The 21350-nt window shown below is 36.5% G+C and overlaps 1 protein-coding gene across 10 annotated transcripts in view; it reads right to left on the reverse strand.

Moving 5' to 3' along the window:
- The window catches only part of EMSY (EMSY BRCA2-interacting transcriptional repressor), an 86139-nt gene that overhangs the window by 60568 nt on the left and 4221 nt on the right, over positions 1-21350 (reverse strand). For 5 of the 10 annotated variants that reach the window (XM_005867043.2, XM_005867041.2, XM_005867047.2 and 2 more), the window contains exons 3-8: positions 15261-15360; positions 13350-13424; positions 12049-12090; positions 7990-8165; positions 6218-6370; positions 3850-4109 (exon numbers count right to left, since the gene is read on the reverse strand). In XM_005867043.2, the coding sequence (XP_005867105.1) occupies positions 3850-4109; positions 6218-6370; positions 7990-8165; positions 12049-12090; positions 13350-13424; positions 15261-15360 (806 nt within the window). The remainder of the gene's footprint in view (positions 1-3849; positions 4110-6217; positions 6371-7989; positions 8166-12048; positions 12091-13349; positions 13425-15260; positions 15361-21350) is intronic. The other 5 variants (XM_005867046.2, XM_005867048.2, XM_005867042.2 and 2 more) reach the window with 4 other exon arrangements.

Consider the following 21350-nt stretch of genomic DNA (forward strand, 5'->3'; position numbering starts at 1 on the left):
AATAATGTTAGGTGATATTTACTGAAAATTCAACATATGCACTGTGTAAAGCACTTTCCATGAATCATCTCATTTAATTATCCTGATAACTCTAGGAAGTAAGTACTATCATTAACTTTGTTTTATAGCAAACTAAGGTTCAAGAATAGTGATAGGGCCAGTACTGGAACCAAATCTATTTATTCATTCATTCATTCATTCACTCATTCAACAAATATTACACCTACTACATGCCAGACACTATTCTAACCACTGAAGAATACAGTGATGAGTAAGACAAAGTCTCTACCCTTAGCAATTTCTACTCTAATAGGAAATAAACAAATATGTAATATGATGTCAACTAGTTATAAGCCTAACAAATAAAAATAAAACAGTAAGGGAATAGAAAGGCATGGATAGGAGGTGGGTGCTTTTTTAGCTATAACTTTGCTACACTATTTCTCAAATACCAAATTTAGAAAGTAGGAGAGAAGGTAGGGGAGAGAAGAATTACTGACAAAATAAGATCCAGCAAAGAAGTCAGTAAAAAAGTTACAATACGTTGACTTAAAAACTTATAGAATATAGTATGTGATGCCACCTAATATAGGGCTAGCCCAGAAAGCAATAATTATATTATAATAATATATAAAAAGTGATATTCAGAAAGACATCAAATTACAAATGCAAAATTTATGTTCAATGTAACTTTTAAGAAGTCATCAAAAATAGTCAATTTCTACATATTAAGGGGTAAGCTTCAGTTAATTGATGAGTTCAGTTACTTGAAACAGCTCACTCACAATGGTGCAAATAAATAAAACATTGCTTTCCATAAAATAACTGCATTGGAAAGGAGCTAACATTTTTGAGTACACACATGATGTTGTACTTTAAAATACCCAATCTCATTTAATCCTCACAATAATCTCTTAAGATTGGCATTATTCTCAACTCACAAATGGGTAAACAGATTTAAAAAGACTAATTTATCTTAGATCAAACTTGAAAGAACTGGGGTTCCATCCCAGGCCTCTTTACCTAGAAATATTCTTGTTTGATTATAACACTATACCATAATGCCTCATTCCAAGATGGAAAATAGAATTATAATTCTGCAGATCAACTCATTATCATTTCTACTTTATTAAGAAAATGATATTTTTTTTCCATATTATGTAATGGTATCCTTCTAGAAAACTCAAGGAGATTCTTTAAATGAAAGTTATAATGTATCTGAAGATTGAAAGGTGGGAAGATCACACATTGAACACAAAAATTCACCTCCACTCTCTCCCAAATTCCTCTAACAGTATGAACAGATTTTTTTTAAAGGAAAGAGCCACATAAACCTGGAAGGTCAAAATGGAAAGGAGACAACAGCTATAAAACTTTTGGAAACTGGAAAACAAACAGACAAACAATAATTGATCAAGCATTCCTAAGAAAGTGAAAACATAAGATAACAAACAGAAGAACAGAAAACAAGACAACTTGCATCAGAGAACCCCTGAAAGACTCAGCAACTGAGAGCACCAAATACTTCTGAAGTGGGGATAAAAGTTGAACTAGAGAGAAAAAATTAGCTGAAAGTCTATTTAAATAGCATTTAGATCCCCAGTTATCCTCCCCCATCCTAAAGAAAGACTAAATCCAAGGGAATTTGATGACACCAGGCTGAGTGGAGTGGGTGCTATGTTGAAAACAGAGAGGTAAACTTTATATACTTAATGATGGGGTTACCCAGCCCTCTCTCTCCATTTACTTTCAAAATAAGGACAGAAAGATTTACTGCTCTAGGTAGGAAACGGGAAAATTCTCCTCTGAGGAAACTAACCAGTCCATGAAAAAGCCCCAAATTAGGGTGACAGCTTAATGGAGGTAAAGGGATAGTCAACCAGCTAGGTCAACCTACAAAGCAAGTCACCAGCCAACATATCTCACCCTATACACAGAATTTTCTGTCAGCTTTATAATACCCACTTTCACATATAAGCAGAAACCCAGCATGTAAGAAAACTCTGATATGAGAGAGAGATCAAAACAAATAGATAAAAGGAACTTACAGGTAAAAGAGAAAACATCAAAAGTTATCCTGAGCTATCATCAGATAAGAGAATATAGTGACTATATGAAAGAGCAGGATGCTGTATTTTTTTAACAAGGTATTTTCAGAGAATAAAAAGGAATTACTAGAAATTTAAAGTATGAGAGCAAAAATAAAAAGTTCCATAAAGTAGTGAAGGATAAAGTTAAAGAATAAAGAAAAATAATACTTATAAAACATTAATTATGTTCTAGACCAGGGGTGGGCAAACTTTTTGACTCGAGGGCCACAATGGGTTCTTAAACTGGACCGGAGGGCCGGAACAAAAGCATGGATGGAGTGTTTGTGTGAACTAATATAAATTCAAAGTAAACATCATTACATAAAAGGGTACGGTTTTTTTTTTTTAGTTTTATTCATTTCAAACGGGCCGGATCCAGCCCGAGGGCCGTAGTTTGCCCACGGCTGTTCTAGACTCTAACAGTTTTACATTTATCATCTCACTTATTCATACCCCCAAAATCCTATAAAATGGATATATTATTTTCCCTATTCTACAAATGAGAAAACTTAGGTCTAGAGTTTAGTTTTCCCACAGTCACAGATATTAAGTGGCAAATACAATACTGAAATTTGAATTCAGAAAGTCTAATTCCAAAATCCAGGCTTTTAACCATTATACTAAAGCAGAAAGAAAAAGCAAACAAATGGAAAATGTGAGTGAGAAAGGATAAGAACAACGAAAGAATCAATCCAGGCAGTTCAACATCATGAATAATAGGTGATCCAAAAAGAGAACAGAAAAAAATCAAAGAAATAAATGAAAGAGGCCATTGAGTAGGCAACCCAATGGATAAAAAAAACAACAACAAAAAAAAACTCACACAAAAAAAATTACCTTGAAATTTCAGAACTCTGAAAGTTACGAGTTTTCAAAAAGAAGAAGAGGATCTGAAATTAGAACAGCAGTGGGCTTCTCAAAAGTAATACTGGAAGCCAACGGCAAGTGGAGCAGTATCTTCAAAATTCTTAAGAAAAATGACTGCCACTCTAGAATAATTCCCCATCAAGAAAGTGGGAGGGTAGAATAAAGAAATTTTCAGTCCACCATGCAAGGTCTCAAAAATATACTCTCCATCCACTTATATACCAAGAAGTTACTGCAGGATATACTCTAGCAAATGAGTAAATAAACCATGAAAGAGGAATATCAGGATGCAGTGAACGAAGATCCCAGAAATGCAGGTATGCAACAAGCCTAAGATGCCATCAACATCCAGATTAGTGTGGGAAGTTAGAGGATTCTAGTAAGATGAAATTGACAGAATACTGATCATTCGAACATAAGGAGAGAAGAGTTTAGGAATAAATTGATGATAGCAAACAAAATAAAAAGATAATTATTCATTTAATCATATGCTTCCTTCTTATATGAAACACCTAACTCTGACAACTCTGTTACTCTAGCAAAGTAAAAAGTGAGCGCCTAAAGTAAAGTCATCCTATCTCGGGTAAAAATAATCTTTCATATTTAATTTTTTTCCAAATAGCATTACAATAATAAAATAGAATAGAAGTCTAGAAGCATGGGATCTGCTAACTGTGGCATATTAGGCACGTCATTTGGCATCTCTGAGCCTCATCTAGAAAAAGTGAAATAATACCTATCCCAAAGCTGTATGTGCAGAATTAAAGAGATGTGAATATTCCCAGCATAATGCCAAGCACATAGTAAGTACTCAGTGCGTTTGTTAAATCTGAACTGTACTGAAAGAGACGGAAATAGCAATTGGCAAGCAGAGACTCCTGCCATTACATACCTTCTGTGTTGTTGTGTTTGTTGTCTGAGTTGATGGTTTGGTGAAGGTTATTTTCACAGGAGACATATGAGGTGGTAAGGAGTTGGCAATGCTCTGCATGATATTGCTCATCTTGGGACTTCCACTCACAGGCACAGTGATCGTCTTTGAGACGGGAACAACAGCTTTTGGAACTTCCTTTAGGACAACAGGGGAGGAACTAGAAGAGTTTGTTCGCCTGCGTTTTCTGGGTTTTTCATCTTCATCTGAACAGCTAACACCTGAAAGACAAGGACAATATTGCTATATTTATAGCAATTTAACATTGCATTTTATACCTTATTTTAATATCTTTGTATCATCAAATCATCCTTGACCTGTCTCTTTGTCACACTCAATCAGTCAATCCTCCTTCAGAGAAGTTGTCTCTGAATGCCTTCTTTCCTTCTTTAATCCTATGGTGATGGCAAGACCCTCTTATCGCCTGCCTGTATTTTAGTAACACCCTCCTAAAAGGTTTTCATACTTTTAATCTCTACTTCTTTTCCACCCTCCAACCTACTACCAATTATAAAATCTCATGGGAATGCCCTGCTTCAAATTCTTTAACAGTTTTTATCTTCCTACAAGATAAGGCACAAAATTATTACTATATCAAAGTCCCATATTTTTACAAGAACACAATACCCTGTTCCACTCAACCCTGTGTACCTCTATAATCCTGGTACACTGAACTGCTCACCATTCCTCAAAGCCTTACCACATTCTATCCATCTGAAGTCTCTATATACTGTTGTTCTTTGGGAAATACTAACTCCCATCAATGACCACTTCACCATTCTGCAATCATCATCCTGCAAGCCATCTCTTCAGTGAATCCATGTTTCCTCTGAGCTTATAAAGCACCTTGTATAGTCTCTTCTTATCACTTGCTCCATGACAATGTGACTGTCATTCTGCATATCTCCAATAATTAAGGGGTACCAGAGGAAAATGACTAAGTCTTTATGTGACTAAGTCTTATTGTTTCCCTGGCATCGTGCCTTGCACATATAAAGTTAAGTGAATGAATTATTCTGTCCCAAACTAATGTTGCCTGTGTAACTTCTGAGAATTAAGCAATATACTTCCAAAATATACTTCCTGTTACTTCAAACTACACTTTATGTTTGGAATTCACTTTCAAGGTTTTAAAAAACTATTAAAAAGTAGATTTCTAAAGTTATTTTAAAAGACCATCTTGGATAAATCCACAGAAATCAGACATAAATTTAATAGTCCCAAATTCTCAGTTTTTATGTACTAAAGCCTCAACTGTTTGTTTGTTTTTTAAATCAAGTGAGAAACATAAAACCTTGCAACACACATACAAAATCTCTACAGAGAAGATATTTTAAAAGTATACAGCATGATATAAAATATAACTTGTAATAAAATATAACTCAATTTTTAGACTCTAATTTAAACAACACTGACAATGACCTAAAATCATTCCTGTCTAAAACAGCTAATTCCACCTCTAAAAGTTACAAAGAAATCAAGTTTATAACTACATTGACAAAAATTAAAATCAAATATTAATGGTCTCTAGTTAACATCAAAAGCAGACATAGATATTTTTTAAAAAATGATCAACCTAGCTGGTTTGGCTCAGTGGTTAGAGAGTAGGCCCACAGACTGAAGGGTCCCAGGTTCCATTCCAGTCAAGGGCCCATACCTCGATTGCAGGGTCGATCCCCTGGCCCCGATCTGGGCATGTGCAGGAGGCAACCAATCGATGTTTCTCTCTTTCGCTCCCTCTTTCTCTCCTTCCCTTCTTTCCCTCCCTCCCTCCACTCTAAAAATCAATGGAGAAAAAAAACAAAAAAATGAATTGGATATTAAACTGCTTTACAGGGTAGAATCAAGGGTTTAAAAACTGCAAATAAAAACTTCAAAAAATTATAGTCAATTAGATATATAAAAGATGGACCTTCTAGAATGCTTCACTGAATCTAACAGATAATGTCCATAATTTTTTAAAACACTACAAAGATTACAATTGTAGGAGTAAACACTGAATGACTCACATAAGCACATTCCTTCATTTCTACTCCCATTTCTATTCCATGACAATCAAAACAAGTAAATACTTGAAGGATATCACTGTTCAAGGCATATTCCCTACAGAGAACAAAAGAAAAGTAATTTCTCAATCCCAGAACTAATTAAAAAGCAATATATAGCTAGTCACATGTAAAAAAAAGAATTCTTTAGAACCTCCAAAATCTAACCACTGCTAATAGCCAGTGGATCAACGATTTAACCCAAAAAGGCAAATCTAATCAGAGCCTGTGCTGCAGCATTTAGCCAAGAAGATCCTAATAACAACACTGAGAGTATCACTTACTTTTGACATAAACAGTACTTCCACTTGGCAAGACAACTACATTGGAGGCAGGACTGGCAGGTCTTGGAGACTTAACCGTTGCTATGCTGCCACTTGGAACAGGGGTAGAGGTTGGGGTTGACGTGGTACTTGTGTAGGAATAGCAAACCACTACTGAAGGAATGATAAAAAAAAGTCTGCTGTTAACTTTCACGAAAACTGTCCACTCATAGAAAAATTAGTTTTTACCGCAGGCTAATTTTAACGTTTTCATGCGATCAGAAGTTAGAGGCCAGTGCTAGGTATTAGGTTTACAAGTTAAAAGGTTTAATAACCTTTCCTGAAAATCATCACTTAACTGGGTTTCCCCCAAGTATTTAAAAGCTGTTTACAAGTGACACTGCCAATAAAGAAAAGTGCAGTTACAAAGAAATCAAGTCTAAAACTATCTAAGAAAAATTAAAATCATTTTTCATTCATGGCAGGAGTTAAACAGTACTTGCATTCTCTTTTAATATTAATAGCAGCACCAATGATGGATGGATAATTTTTTCCTAACAATAGCAATTTCCAACTTGGCTACTAGGGGGAAACCAAGGCAAGGTTCCTTTATTATAAATCAACTCACTAGTCACTTGCCATCCAAGCAGTGCAACAATAACTCAACTAAAGTAATGACAACATCATATTTCAATATCTTAAATAACAACAAGAAACAAAAATAGCTCATAGGCACCATTTACTGAGTACCATGTACTACACTAAATCTTTGTCTTCTATTATTACTAATTGTTATAATACCACACCTACATTTCAAAGATGAGGAATCCAAGGTTGACAGAAGCTTAAAAACTTGCTGGAGGTCACACAGCTAGGAAATGGCAAAACTAGTATTCAAACATAGATTTGACTATTGGAAATCCTATATTCTTTCCACTCTACCAGAGTTGTGGATAGAAACGGTTAAGTGGGAAGAAAAGATACCTCTCCTACAACAAACAAATCAGAAACTCAATGAAGGTAAAGTTTGCATACTGGTAACTGTCTCTGAATACCTGTATAGCTTTCTTCAGCTTAAAAAGAGAACCTAACCTGGCATGCACAAAAAGGATATCTCACTTTGCTCCACAGCCCACTGCTATTCCAAAAAGACAATTCCCCCAGTCAGCTGACAACTGCATTATTTTCAGGGTCATTTTCATGCAACACCAAAGTAAGCTACTGAAAGTCAATCCAATGTGCACTCTCAAATTTAATATTACTCTTGGCAACCTCAGGAGAATTCAAAGATTTTTAAAGTATTTGTCAACTACTAGATTAAGTAAAAGAAAGCTTTCTTCATCTGCCAAGTAATCCCTAATGGATTTGGCACATTGAGTGGAATAGAGAAGCAGCATATACCACTGATTCCAGAAGACAAAAACAGAGCTTTATATTCTAAAGTATAAGTTCAGCATCTTTCCCCAGCAGCTAAGTAACTTCTATCATCTTACTTATTTCCCATGTCACCCATTAAAACCTTTTATTCACTCCTAACAAAACACACAAATCTCAAAAATTCATTCCAAGAAGGCTTTTTGCAATTTTGTGATTAATATAATTCACACTTTGCATAAAAGGGGGACTTAATTCTGGCTGAGACTAAAAACTTAGCAGTTTCTAGTTTCAGAATAAAAATTGCTCACTGATTTGCAACCTTTAAACACTGACATATAAACAGATAAATAATAAGACAACTTTTCTTGAAGAATTTAAGAAAAGTCATCTCTATACACAAATATTTTTCTACTCACCTTCCTTGCTTCCTGTTTCTGCAGGCACTGGAAGAGATGCATTGTGCTGGATAGCTGCATTGGCAACAGCATTAGCTGTTACAGTGAAGGCAGTTTGAGGAACCAGCCGGGGCATCAGTGGTACCAATCGACGACCTTCAATGGACCATTCTGAAGAGCTATTAGGTCCAGACATACTGAACAAAAAAGAAAACGCTGCTACAAGAGTTCTCAATCAATGAAAGTGAATCAAATATGTTTGCTCAAATAAATATAACTTTTTGCATTTAAAAAGTATCCTAGGTGAATAGGAGAGGCTTCATTTTAAGCAAGTAAGATCAAAATTATGAATAATTAGAATTCAAGGAATTTCACATATACTTAGTTTCTTACATATCTTATTCTATAATCTGAATATTATAATGAACATAATTGAAAATATAAAATATTTTCCTATGCTTTCTAAATAAATATTGCTATTATTTTCATTAGTTTAAATCCAGTGGTATGAATGAAATCCGGTTTTCTACTAACTTTTAGAACTTAATTTTATAATTAAACTAGAAAGGTAAAAAGAACTATATTTTAAAAATCAGACTTTCCTCAATAATTAAGGATGGAATTCAGTGAACCTTTGCAAAATTATCTAACTGCCTGCATGACCAGAGGTTCGAAGGCTTTCAAAGATGGACAACTGAGGCAGTAAACGAGGGAAACTTGAGGGGTAGAAGAAGGCTGTATATATCACTGCATATTTTACTGGCAATGTATTATATTATTATCCTTATATTATTTTTTAAAAGACTAGATCTGAGGACACTGGGAGAAATCTGCCACTATTTTAATTTTATTTATTTATACCACTCTTCACTGTTAAGGATTTTGAGGCTGCTGAACTCTATCCTTAAGCAGACACTATTCTGTTTCTCTACTCAACTTCTTGAGCAAAAATTTTTTTGTTTGTTTGTCCTCACCTGAGGATATTTTTTCCATTGATTTTTTTTAAAAAGTGTAAAGGAGTGGGAAAGACAAGAGAGAAACATCCATGTGAGAGAGACACATTGACTGGTTGCCTCCTGCACGTGCCCCGACTGCAACCAAGGTACGTGCCCTAGATCAGAATTGTACCTGAGACCCTTCAGTCTGCGGGCCGATGCTCTAAGCCAGGGGTGGGCAAACTTTTTGACTCGAGGGCCACAATGGGTTCTTAAACTGGACCGGAGGGCCGGAACAAAAGCATGGATGGAGTGTTTGTGTGAACTAATATAAATTCAAAGTAAACATCATTACATAAAAGGGTACGGTCTTTTTTTTTTTTTAGTTTTATTCATTTCAAACAGGCCGGATCCGGCCCGCGGGCCGTAGTTTGCCCACGGCTGCTCTAAGCACTGCGCAAAACTGGCTAAGCTCTTGAGCAAATTTTATCCCAGGAATCCAAACAGAGGTTGAAATATGAAAAGATAGTTGCATCTCCTCTCTTTACTTGGCTCTGTAAAAGGTAGTTATGTCACTTCTCCTGATTAATGATTAGGGTTGAAGTTTAAAATTCACTTAGAGTCAATCAATCAATCTCTTCACTAAATCAGAAATATTTCTGTACCTTTTGCAAAACCAAAGATTCTACAACCCAACCTAGAGTTTAAGACTCTCTCTGTCCACTGATTCTTCATATTCAGAGTACAGAAAAGCCCTTATTAGGGGATAGTGGAATAATGATAATGATGATGGTAATTATGATAGCTAACATCAATTAAGCACTTACTATATCTGTACTTTAGTACTAAACATTCTACATGTAATTACACTGAGTTAATGTAATTCTTTAAAAAATCCTATGAAATTAGTAATACTATCTTCATTTTGTAGATGTGGAAACAGAGTTTAATTAAGTTGCCTAAGGTCACACAGCTAATAAATGCCTCCTTTAACAAGCATATATCATGCTATTGAAATTATTCACCACATTACAAGTAGAGTATATAAAGATTTTCAAATGTGTTTTATGTCTAACTTTTGCTTTTGATTTATACTAATCAAGCACTGCTATCTAATTACTACCAACTTTCACTAAATAGAACAAATAAATTACAACTTGAGAAGGATTTACATTCTGTTCAGAAAGGAATTTCTAGGAGTTAATGAATTCAATTGGGTTACTGTGGGAAATATGCAAATTTCCTCATCATTTAACACAGTCCTACCCAAGACAAGAGAAAGAGGATTTCCCAAGACCCTCTCACAGATCTATTAACAAACACGTTATCTCCACATTGATGCTAGTTCTGAAACAGAGTGGTATAAACAAGAGAGGCAGGAAACAGCTATAGCTAATTGTCAAAAGAAAAAATTCTAAAAGATATTCAGCATTTTCTTGGCTAACTCCTATTTTGCTACCATTTTGTTAGAATATCACTAATAAATGTGCTTAGTGAGAGTTTACCACACAAATAAAGTGTTATCTACACTTACCTGGTGCATTGTTTAAATGGTGGCAGAAATTATGGAAGATTAATAATTTCGAACACATGAATATATGCTATTGAAAAGACAAAATTTGCAGCGCAAAAGACACACTGCAGCTTTTAATCTATAAATCTTCCAAATTTCTACTCATGCAAACATGCTCAAACTTTTTTTAAGTTAGGAAAAATTAAACATCATGTTATAATTAGATAAAAAATTCCTCTCTGCTTAGCAATGAGGGTATAAATATGCATTCGTTGCACAAATCATCTAAACTAAATTTTAGAAATTTTTGTAAACATCTTACTCCAGGGCTTCTCTGGCACACCTAAGTTATATTAAGATGGCAAAGGAGGGTGGAAACCTTGTTCCAGCCCCTTTTCTGAGAGATCTAACATGATACTAATAAAACTACCTTGGCCCTCATATCCTTTGGTGTGCAGGGCACCAGCAAGAAATCCTCATCCTCACATAGAAACTCACACAGTCTCCTATGATGTTGGGCTGATGAAAAAGGGGTTAAGAGAACAATAATTCCAGATTATCACTTTCTTTGAACTCTAGAACAATGCTGGCAAGAGTGGACAAATTAAAGACTCTGAAGCCCCTTGACATTCCAGGCTTTAATACTATAATATTCTGACATGTTTCAAAACTGAATTAGAGAATCAAACTTAATAAATGGCCTGGTACCAAATAATAAGTAAGTGTTATGCTTCAAGCCACAGGCAAGGTTTTTCTTTGATCCCAGACATCCCACTCCTTTTGTTTCTACCTCCTTTGTGCTCTTCTCAGTTTTCTCTTCACCTTTCAACCACATTCCTTGGGCCTAAGCTGATGTTTTGAGTGGGGGAGGGAAGGAAGAGAAAAGGAATGCAGTCAAAATTCAGATGCATTCCTCCTTGGCTAGAGTTGCTTTTTTCAGGCTCAGAGTATGACACCCTCCTACAGATATCCTTTGAAACCAGGTTCTGTTGCTATCTCTTAGGGAAAGGCAGAGGAGATGGAGCAAATGAAGGATCTATGCCTTCCTCATCACTGCCACTCTGACTTTTGGATTCAACAAATAAATGTGACATCTGATCAAACTAAAACCACAATATAAAATATTAAAACAGAAATATGGAAAAACCTAAGAAGCTTAAAATTATACACTGAAGTAAACTCTTCAAAAAATTAAATTCGTGTATTAAAGAAATCAGAAGGGGAGAGGGGAACACAGGCAGATAAAAGCCAACTCTCAATTATCCATGCTAATAGATAGAGGAGGGAAAGGGAGAGGTCAAGCAGATTAAAGAAACGCACATATTATCTAAAAATATTTTGGTAAATACTTGAAAATTATTCCACCAAACTTCTCCAGGACAACTAATAAGTAATAAAATAACTAATTAAAAATTTCACCTCCTCTCCCTTCCCACCCTCTGACTAAAGTACTCCCAAGCAACAAAATGGCTAAAGGGTGGGCAGTATTAGGTGAGGGAGAAGGGGAAGAGAAGGGAAAGCAAGGGGCAAGGTTAATTTGTAAATGGAATATGCGCCCCTGAATAATTGAGAGCTTCAATTTTGAAATAAATACAAGAAAAAGCCTGAAATAATAATAACCTATTTGCATACCTGTAACTTGGTCTTTCACCCAAATATAAGGATAAATTCATTCTTTAAAGGGGAAAAAAGGAAAAGGAGACTAAATAAATGTTATCCTTAAGTATGACACTGATGCATCAACTTACAACTATTGCCCCACAATACTGTTCCAATGGTTTTAAGGTACTAATATTGTATCTAAGTGCCTCTGTATACAAGCTATTGTTAACTACTTTATTATCTAGCACATTACTTTGCCATTCATTACCAGTTCTCAAATTAGAATCTAGGCTCAGTTATTACTTTTTGAGCATACCAATTCAAAAATTTACAGCATATTAAAGAATAAACACATTAATATTTTAATGTTTCAACCATGTTGGTCTGACAACTAAATATTTAATATCTCTAATGGAAAACTGCCAGCTTTCTAGAGTGCATACATATCTACCACTGAAAGCTCTCAAAATTCAAATAGCTAAACTTTTGAACTATGAGGTTAAAAAGATAGCACTCCATTTTATAGGTTAAGTAAAATGAGGAGCAGTGAAGCACAACATGAAGCTAATGGATCTTCAGGGTCAATTAATTTAAATGCACTATTTATCACATCATAAAAATAAAAAACAAATGAATTATAATATATTTTATGTTCCCATCATCTTGCATTAACATTTAAAGGATTAATTTCTGTTCCTTTCTATTCTTTAGGAGGCACTGTCTCCATACATACTCTACTGTTTGACCCTTGCCCTTAGTCCTCCACCACCCTCTACCCCATCAGTCAAACAGTTATAATGATTTAAAAATAATTTGATAAGAATCCTTTATAATTGTATTTTGTTGGCTTTTACAAAATATATTGTATTCATATTTCTTAAAAGCAGAACATATATTTTATAATCTTTTTGTGAATCTCAAAACATGTGACATATTAGTCAGTTATCTAAAAATTTAGAATGCCTATTTATAAAGCAATATATATATCAAATACCATTACAAAGACCCTCTAAGGGAATGTCAAATTTGGGGAGCACACTACTTTGTTACTGAACTTTGCTTCAAGTGAATCATCTGCTAAATTCTGGGGGTCTTTAGTTTTATAGAGATTACATTGTAACGGGATTTGAACTGAGTATTTAAAGCTTGCCTAACCAAATGCAAAAACATAACCAATTGAATAAACAGGTAATAGCATTATGGTCAGGATCCCTGAGTAGAGCAGTCTTAAAATAAAAGACTCAGGAATCTGCTACACAATAGGAAGACTGTTTCAAAACTATATTATACTATGTCATAAAAAATCAGGGGTGGTATGACTAATGGCTTACTTATGTGCAATTGTTGTTAACCGTTCATCGTTTACTGCTCTCCGAACTTCAGCACGGTGGCGTTCTGTTGAGATGCTATGAAAAAAAATAGCCATTATAGAACTCTGTCAAGCAGGCAGCTCTTTTCTATACTTTTATTAATGTTTAAGCCAACATTTTGCTTGGGGTTGGGGGGCAAAGTTGATTTGTGAAAAGATACAGATGGGATCTAACATTTATCTTCAAATGCTTTATTTAATTAAATTCAAAGAAAAAGATTCAGACTGGTTCTGTGTAACTGCAAAAAGAATTAGCTGAAAATCTGAAACCAAGGGAAGACAAATTCAACTTGATCTGAAGTCATTGCCTCAAAAAACTCAGTAATGTCAGACCATGTTCAAATTAGTATAGGTTCCTATTATCTAAGTATGCAAACAGCCACTGAATGACCCCTAATCACTCAGGAGAAAGTCTTCTGAAGTCCTTTCTAAAGCTCACGAGTCTGTAATTTATGTTCAATGAATATAATAAAGAAATGAAAGTGACAAGATAATCTGTTTCTAGTGGCAACTTGCTATGAAACTTAACACCAGGATATTACTCCTTTGTTACTCCACATTTCAGCTATGTGTCTTCTACAGCATGTCATGTTACCACTATGGTAAAAATGTGCTAACATTGAACCTGGTTAAATACATGTAAAGTTAATACTAAACAACTGAAAAAAGGCTATAGCATTCCATTCAAAAGTAATAAAATAAATACCACTCTTAAAATTGTAGTGTTTACTGTGTAAGCTAAATCTACACCATGGACTAAAATAAATTTAAGGGGCTAGAAAGCAGAATTTATGAGGAATTATACACAACAAAAAACATAAATTATTTAATATGAAGACAGTAAGATTAAGGTTTTGGCTTAATAATGTCCCTGTATTAATGTTAATTAAATATAGGAAAAACCCTTTCCCTACTTCCACTTTTTAAAAAATTGTTTTTAAATGCAGAAAGGAAACTTCAGTTAAAACAGAACATTTTCTGAGAAAGCTTAAGATATTAGAATGGCTTAATCAAAATATCAAAGAACCCCTTCTATAAGACTTTTTTAGCCCTGGCTGGTTTGGCTCAGTGGATAGAGCGTCAGCCTGTGGACTGAAGGGTCCCAGGTTCGAATCCGGCCAAGGGCACATGCCCAGATTACAGGCTCGATCCCCAGTAGGGGGTGTGCAGGAGGCAATGGATCGATGGTTCTCTCTCATCATTTCTCTCTCTCCCTCTCCTTTCCTCTCTGAAATCAATAAAGAAATTTTTTTTTAAAAGAATTTTTTAATGGATTCAAGTGCCACTCTAATGGGAAGCTGAAGGGATAAACTATCCTTAAGACTATGACTACATAATCACCATTCTATAAATTAAGACAACTGCCTAGTATCTCCTTCTTCTCCTTAATAAAGTGTGAGCCCAGCAGGTATGCCCCAGTGGTTGAGCATCAACTCATGGACCAAGAGGTTGCAGGTTCAATTCCCAGTCAGGGCCACGCAAGAGGCAGCTGATCAATGCTTCTATCTCTTTATCCCTCTCCCTTCCTCTTTCTCTAAAATCAATAAAAACATATTTTTTTTAAAAAGTAACTGGGCCACTCTAGATCTTCATATCCAGTTGCTGCCAACTCTTCTTTCCTCTACCCATGTCAAAAATACTTTCCTTTCGCAGCTGGCCCAAGCCTAAAATAACCTGTCTTAAACCCTTTCTGATTATATTACAGAATAAATGGTAAACTGCATAATTTTCTGTAACAAAGAACACAACTGAGATGGGATCTTTAAGCACCAACAACTTGAAGACCTGTCTTCAATCTGAGTGTGAAAAGTACTGAAACCCCTCAACACGAAAATTCTAGAGTCATGTCTCACAAACTTATATGATAATTTACCTAAGAACTTTTGAGAGTTCTCCAAGAAGATCTTTCTTTTCCTTGGTGAGATCCCCCTGTGCCCGAAGTGCACTGATAACTCCAGCATATGCCTCCAATTCTAGAAGAAGAAAATTATTTTATCAAGAAAGGCCTTCAATATTTTAATACTGTGGCTACATATAGTGAAACTTCAGGGGAAGAAACCTAAAAAAAAAAAATTAATAAAAAATCAATATATAAATACTTCTTAAAATTCCTCTCAAAAATGTTATCTAATAACATAGATTAAAATGTAGCTTTTAAAATTTTATATCATTTTCTTTTTACTGCCTCAAGAAGTCATGTATTTAAAATATGGAGGTAAAAATTCTAACGGTAAGTATTTTGTCTCACACATTATCACTAAAGGACATTTAACTCAGATGCTACCAACAACTGGAAACAGACTCTAAATGATATAATAAGGCTGATAAAGAAGGTTTTAGCATTACTGAAAGGTATCTTCACCTCTAATCCTTGAAATAATTCCTTAGGCTTGCTTAAGAATCCAAACTATATTCCACATACTTCCTTGAGAGTTGAGAGTACTATGAATACTGTGCAACTGAAAAATTACTGGAACAAGAGTCAAGTGACCAGATTCTGGCTCCAACACTGACACCTACAAGTTGTACGACCTTGGGCAAGTCTTTTCTCATCTCTAAGCCCCAGTTTCTTTATCTAAAAGAGACTTTGAAGGGCCTGGCCAGTGTGGCTCAGTGGTTGAGCATCAACCTATGAACCAAAAGTCTCAGTTCAATTACCTATCAGAGCACATGCCCGAGTTCTAGGCTCAATCCCCAGTGTGGGGTGTGCAGGGGACAGCCAATCAACGATTCTCTCTCCTCATTAGTATTTCTCTCTCCCTTTCTCTCTGAAATCAGAAATAAATAAATAAATAACCTCTAAAGCAGAGGTTCTCAACCTGTGGGTCGCAACCCCTTTGGGGGTCGAATGACCCTTTCACAGGGGTCACCTAAATACATCCTGCATATCAGATATTTACATTACGATTCATAACAGTAGCAAAATTACAGTTATGAAGTAGCAACAAAAAATAATTTTATGGTTGGGGGTCACCACAATATGAGGAACTGTATTAAAGGGTCACGGCATTAGGAAGGTTGAGAACCACTGCTCTAAAGGTACCTTCCAGATCTAAGAGCTTCTCCAGCTATAAAAACAATCATCAAAATGATTAAGGCAGATTAGGAAACATGAATTACTCTTACAGCAACCAGGACTTAATATACCAAACCCTAATGCCAGAAAGTTTCATTTCACTACCTTTCCACAGCAACAACCATTATGAAATAAAACTGTCAATCCCTAGTACTGGTAAAACCAAAAAGTCCTCAATGGCTCCCAATGAACCATGCCTCTCCCCCTGATTTGGCATGTGACTTGCTTTAGCCCAAAAAAACCAGCATACGTGATGCAAGCAGACAAGCACACAGGGCCTGGCTCTCTTGGAACTCTGAAATCACCAAGCCATGAAAAAGCCCAGAATGAAAGGCCACATGGAGAGAGAGGCTCAGCCATCTCAGCTGAGCCCAGTCAACCAGCTAAACTACCAACTGAAAACAGCCAAATGAAAGAGCTCAGGCAAGACCATAAATCCACAGAATCTTGAGAAATAATAAAATAGTTGTTGTTTTAAATCATTAATACTAGGAGACAGGTAGCTGGGTAAAACAAAATGATGGGAAGTAAGTGCCCAGGCTACAGTTATCTTCTTACTAAATTCAAGTTGCTACCAGTATTTGCCACTAGCCAATGCCTGACACAAAAGACACTCAAAGTTAGCCAAATAATGAAAGAAAGGATATTTGCATCCTAAGCACCTATATCAATAATAAACTAATAGCCTCATGCAGTTCATTTTATTCACTGTTCTAATTGTAAAAAAAAAAAAAAGCTTTATATGGAAAGCTGAGCTGACTATATTAAATAGAAATCTCTGGACCAAATGAATTATCCCAGCTGTAAACATCCTGCATGTCTACTCTGTGCTGGATAATAGATCAATGTTTCACGAGGTTTCTCTGGAAGAAGAAAGCTCTGCTGCTCTGGAATAGTGACGGAAATACTCAGCTCCAGAACACATATACTTTAGCTATTATCAGGATGCAAAGTAAAGTTCAGAAAAACTCTAGGATAACCAACTAAGAAATCACTGCACTCTAAATGTTTATGCTCCATTTAGGAAATATTTCATGCAACAAATCAATATTGATTCCTGTATATATACCAGGTAGTATGCTAAATCCTGCCCTCAAGGAGTTAACTCTAGAATATAGCTACAGTGAAACAAGTCATCAGACAATTATGATACAGTTTATAATACAGTGGTAAAGGCACAGAGGAGAAACACATCATCTAGTCTGGAAGCATAGGTTTCAATCAGAAAGATATCTGTGCTCCAAGCAAGCAGGGGGGAAAAAGGCAAATGTGCAAAAGGAATAGAGAATAAGACAGCAGATAATGTTTTATACAGACATCAAACTTCCACTAAGTCAGTGACTACTTGGAGCGTTTTACACTGGAAGTGAAAATATGTCTGTACGTGCATAGTCACTAATTCAAACCAAACTACTAGTTGAACATTACTACTACACGGGACCATGGAGAATATTTACATAAACAAAGTCCCTATCCTCAAGGGGATTAAAATCCAACAAGGGGTGCATGTAAGGGAATAGAGAAGGATAAAAATGGAAAAGTAGTTGGGTGCCAGACTAAGAAAAGCCTCTAATTCCAGTCTAAAAAGTTCTTATTTGATAGGACTCAGTAACTGAATGTGGAAGGAATAGCAGAAAGAAAGGTTTTGCAGTTTACAAGATATTTAGGAGAATGTCAATATCATAAGAAATAGGTCAGAGAAAAGTGGTTTGAGGAAACAGAAAAAGAAGTTGACTTTGGGGCTTTGGAATTTATAGTGATCAAGACACTATTGCAAAAAAAAGTGAAATTAACTAAAGAAATGTGACAAAGATTTTTGACATATCAAGTCTCACTCCAAGTCTAACTAAAAAGTCATGCACAAAAGTAAGGTAGCAACCTCACAAAAGACTGGGACTCAGAAAAGTTATCATAGCTACAAAATCAAAGTCACTTCCTCTCCTCCTCCAGAAATTCACTCATTGTAAAGAACTTTTAATAGCTTCCCAACCTCCTTCACATTTATTGATTTTCATTTTGATGGGTATCCTCAGATCCTGACAAATATCAATTTCTGACATTAATTTTGATGCCATTCTATTATATTGTTAACTCTAATGATACATAAGTATAATGAAATAATAAACACATGCAAACACCACAAAAAAACCAAAGGATTTACCATACCATTTTTATAAAGTCCTCAACCCATTCCCTTTAAACAAATCAATCATTCAATTATACTATAGTCCATAAAGCCCCTGCAAAACCTTTCTTTCTGCTATTCCAAGAATTTGCATTTATACATATAGTAGAGGCCCAGTGCACGATATTCATGCATTTGGGGGAGAGGGGTCCCTCAGCCCGGCCTGTGCCCTCTCTCAGTCCAGGAGCCCTCGGGGGATGTCCAACTAATGGCTTAGGCCTGCTTCCCAGGGGGAGCGGGCCTAAGCCAGTAGTCGAACATCCTTAGCGTTGCCCTGGAGGCAGGAGAGGCTCCCACCACTGCCGCTGCACTCACCAGCCATGAGCCCGGCTTCTGGCTGAGCAGCACTCCCCCTGTGGGAGAGCACTGACCATCAGGGGCCAGCTCCTGCATTGAGTGGGATCGGGCCAAAACTGTGCACAAAACCATCCATGAAACCATCCACTGGTGCATGATCGAGGCCAGGAAGGGACGCGGGATATTGGCCAGCTGGGTAGGGACTGCGGGAGGGCTCCAGGGCTTGTCCAGCCCGTCTTGCTCAGTCCCGATCTGTTGGACCCCAGCAGCAAGCTAACTTACTGGTTAGAACGTCTACCCCCTGGTGGTCAGTGCACGTTATAGCGAGCGGTTGAGTGGACTTAGCATATCATTAGCATATATGCTTTGACTGGTTGAATGGCTGACTAGACAACTGGACACTTAGCATATTAGGCTTTTATTATATAGGATGGCAAGGGAGAGGCAGGATAAAAGAAAGGAAGCATTTAACTATCAATAGTATGTTCAGTACACCATAAAAAAAATATCTGCCGTAACCGGTTTGGCTCAGTGGATAGAGCATCAGCCTGCGGACTGAAAGGTTCCAGGTTCGATTCCGGTCAAGGGCATGTACCTTGGTTGTGGGCACATCCCCAGTAGGGGGTGTGCAGGAGGCAGCTGATCGATGTTTCTCTCTCATCGATGTTTCTAACTTTCTATCTCTCTCCCTTCCTCTCTGTAAAAAATCAATAAAATATATATATATTTTTAAAAAATTATCTATCCCAATCCTATATAATAAAAACCTAATATGCTAAGTGTCCGGTCATCCATTCAACCAATCAAAACGTAATATGCTAATGATGTCAAGGCCGCTTAACTGCTCACTATGACATGCTCTGACCACCAGGAGGCAAATAGTTGACCAGTCACTATGACATGCACTGACCACCAGGGGGCAGACAATCAACCGATCTACCAGTTGCTATGATGTGCACTGACCATCAGGGGGCAGATGCTCCGACCAGGTTAGCTTGCTGCTGGGGTCCGGCCAATGGGGACTGAGGGAGATGGGCCGGACATGCCCTGGAGCCCTCCTGCGGTCCCTCCCTGGCTGGTCAACCTCCTGCGTCCCTCCCCGGCCCCCATCGTGCACCGCTGGGGTCCCTCAGCCTGACCTGCGCCCTCTCACAATCTGGGACCCCATGGGGGATGTCAGAGAACCGGTTTTGGCAGATCCCGCAGGCCAGGCCAGACCCCACTGGTGCACGAATTTGTGCACTGGGCCTCTAGTTTCTTTATATTTAAGTAAAATCTAAATGTTTAGCATCTTACCTAAGTAAAATTTATAACTATTTTTAAAAGGACAAAGCAAATTCTTAAAATATTTTCAACTAATTCTTAAATATTAAGAATTAATTCTCTAAACTTTGAACCATGAGCTAGTGTTTGAAGGAAAGGTTGCATTATTATAAGCAACCAATGGGTGGGAAAGAAGTCTCTGCAAATCACTATCAAGGCTCACTGAAGATGACATTACCCTGTAGGAAGGCTGTTTTTTTGTATAGAGCAGCTCTCCAGTAGCATTACCCACATAGCACTGACTAAAATTAAGCATAAATTTATACTTAAAGGTTACCATTTTTATACTTAAACATAATGTCTTGATTCAAGGCCCCAAAAGCCCAAAAACCTTAATCAATCTACTGTAGTTGTGAACTGTTCCTCTTAATTATTTCAGCTATGAAACAAATACAAACCCTATTTTATAGCTGGTAGCTAGAAATTATAGCAACTGCATGTAAGTGTGTAGAAAACCATCCTTAAATTAGTACTAAAAGTTTGGATATAAGGTTAAAGGGAAAAAAAAGATACAGGAATGACTGACAAAGACAAAAACAAACCAACTGTCTAGTTGTACTAAAATACAATGCTAAGTTTTTAAAATAAAGAAATCTTCATAGTGGTCTGAAGGGAAATAAAAACAGCCAAAGTTATTAAAAGGCAGAGTAAGAGCAGCTATGACCAGATTTATACACAGGAATTCCTAACAAACATTTATTTTAAAGAAAAGATTCTGCCCTAGCTGGTTTTGCTCAGTAGATAGAGCATAGGCCTGCAGACTGAAGGGTCCCAGGTTTGATTCCGGTAAGGGACACATGCCTGGGTTGTGGGTTCGATCCCCAGTGGTGGGTGTGCAGGAGGCGGCAGAAACAATGATTCTCTCTCATCATTGATGTTTCTATCTCTCTCTCCCTCTCACTTTTGCTGTGAAATCAATAAAAATATATTTAAAAAAAAAAATCATAGATTCATCTGCCAAAAAAAAATGTCTAGCCCTAACCGGTTTGGCTCAGTGGATAAAGTGTCGGCCTGCGGACTGAAGGGTCCCAGGTTCAATTCCAGTCAAGGGCATGTACCTTGGTTGCGGGCACATCCCCAGT

This window comes from Myotis brandtii, unplaced genomic scaffold (assembly GCF_000412655.1).
Source record: "Myotis brandtii unplaced genomic scaffold, ASM41265v1 scaffold244, whole genome shotgun sequence".
NCBI lineage: Eukaryota > Metazoa > Chordata > Mammalia > Chiroptera > Vespertilionidae > Myotis > Myotis brandtii.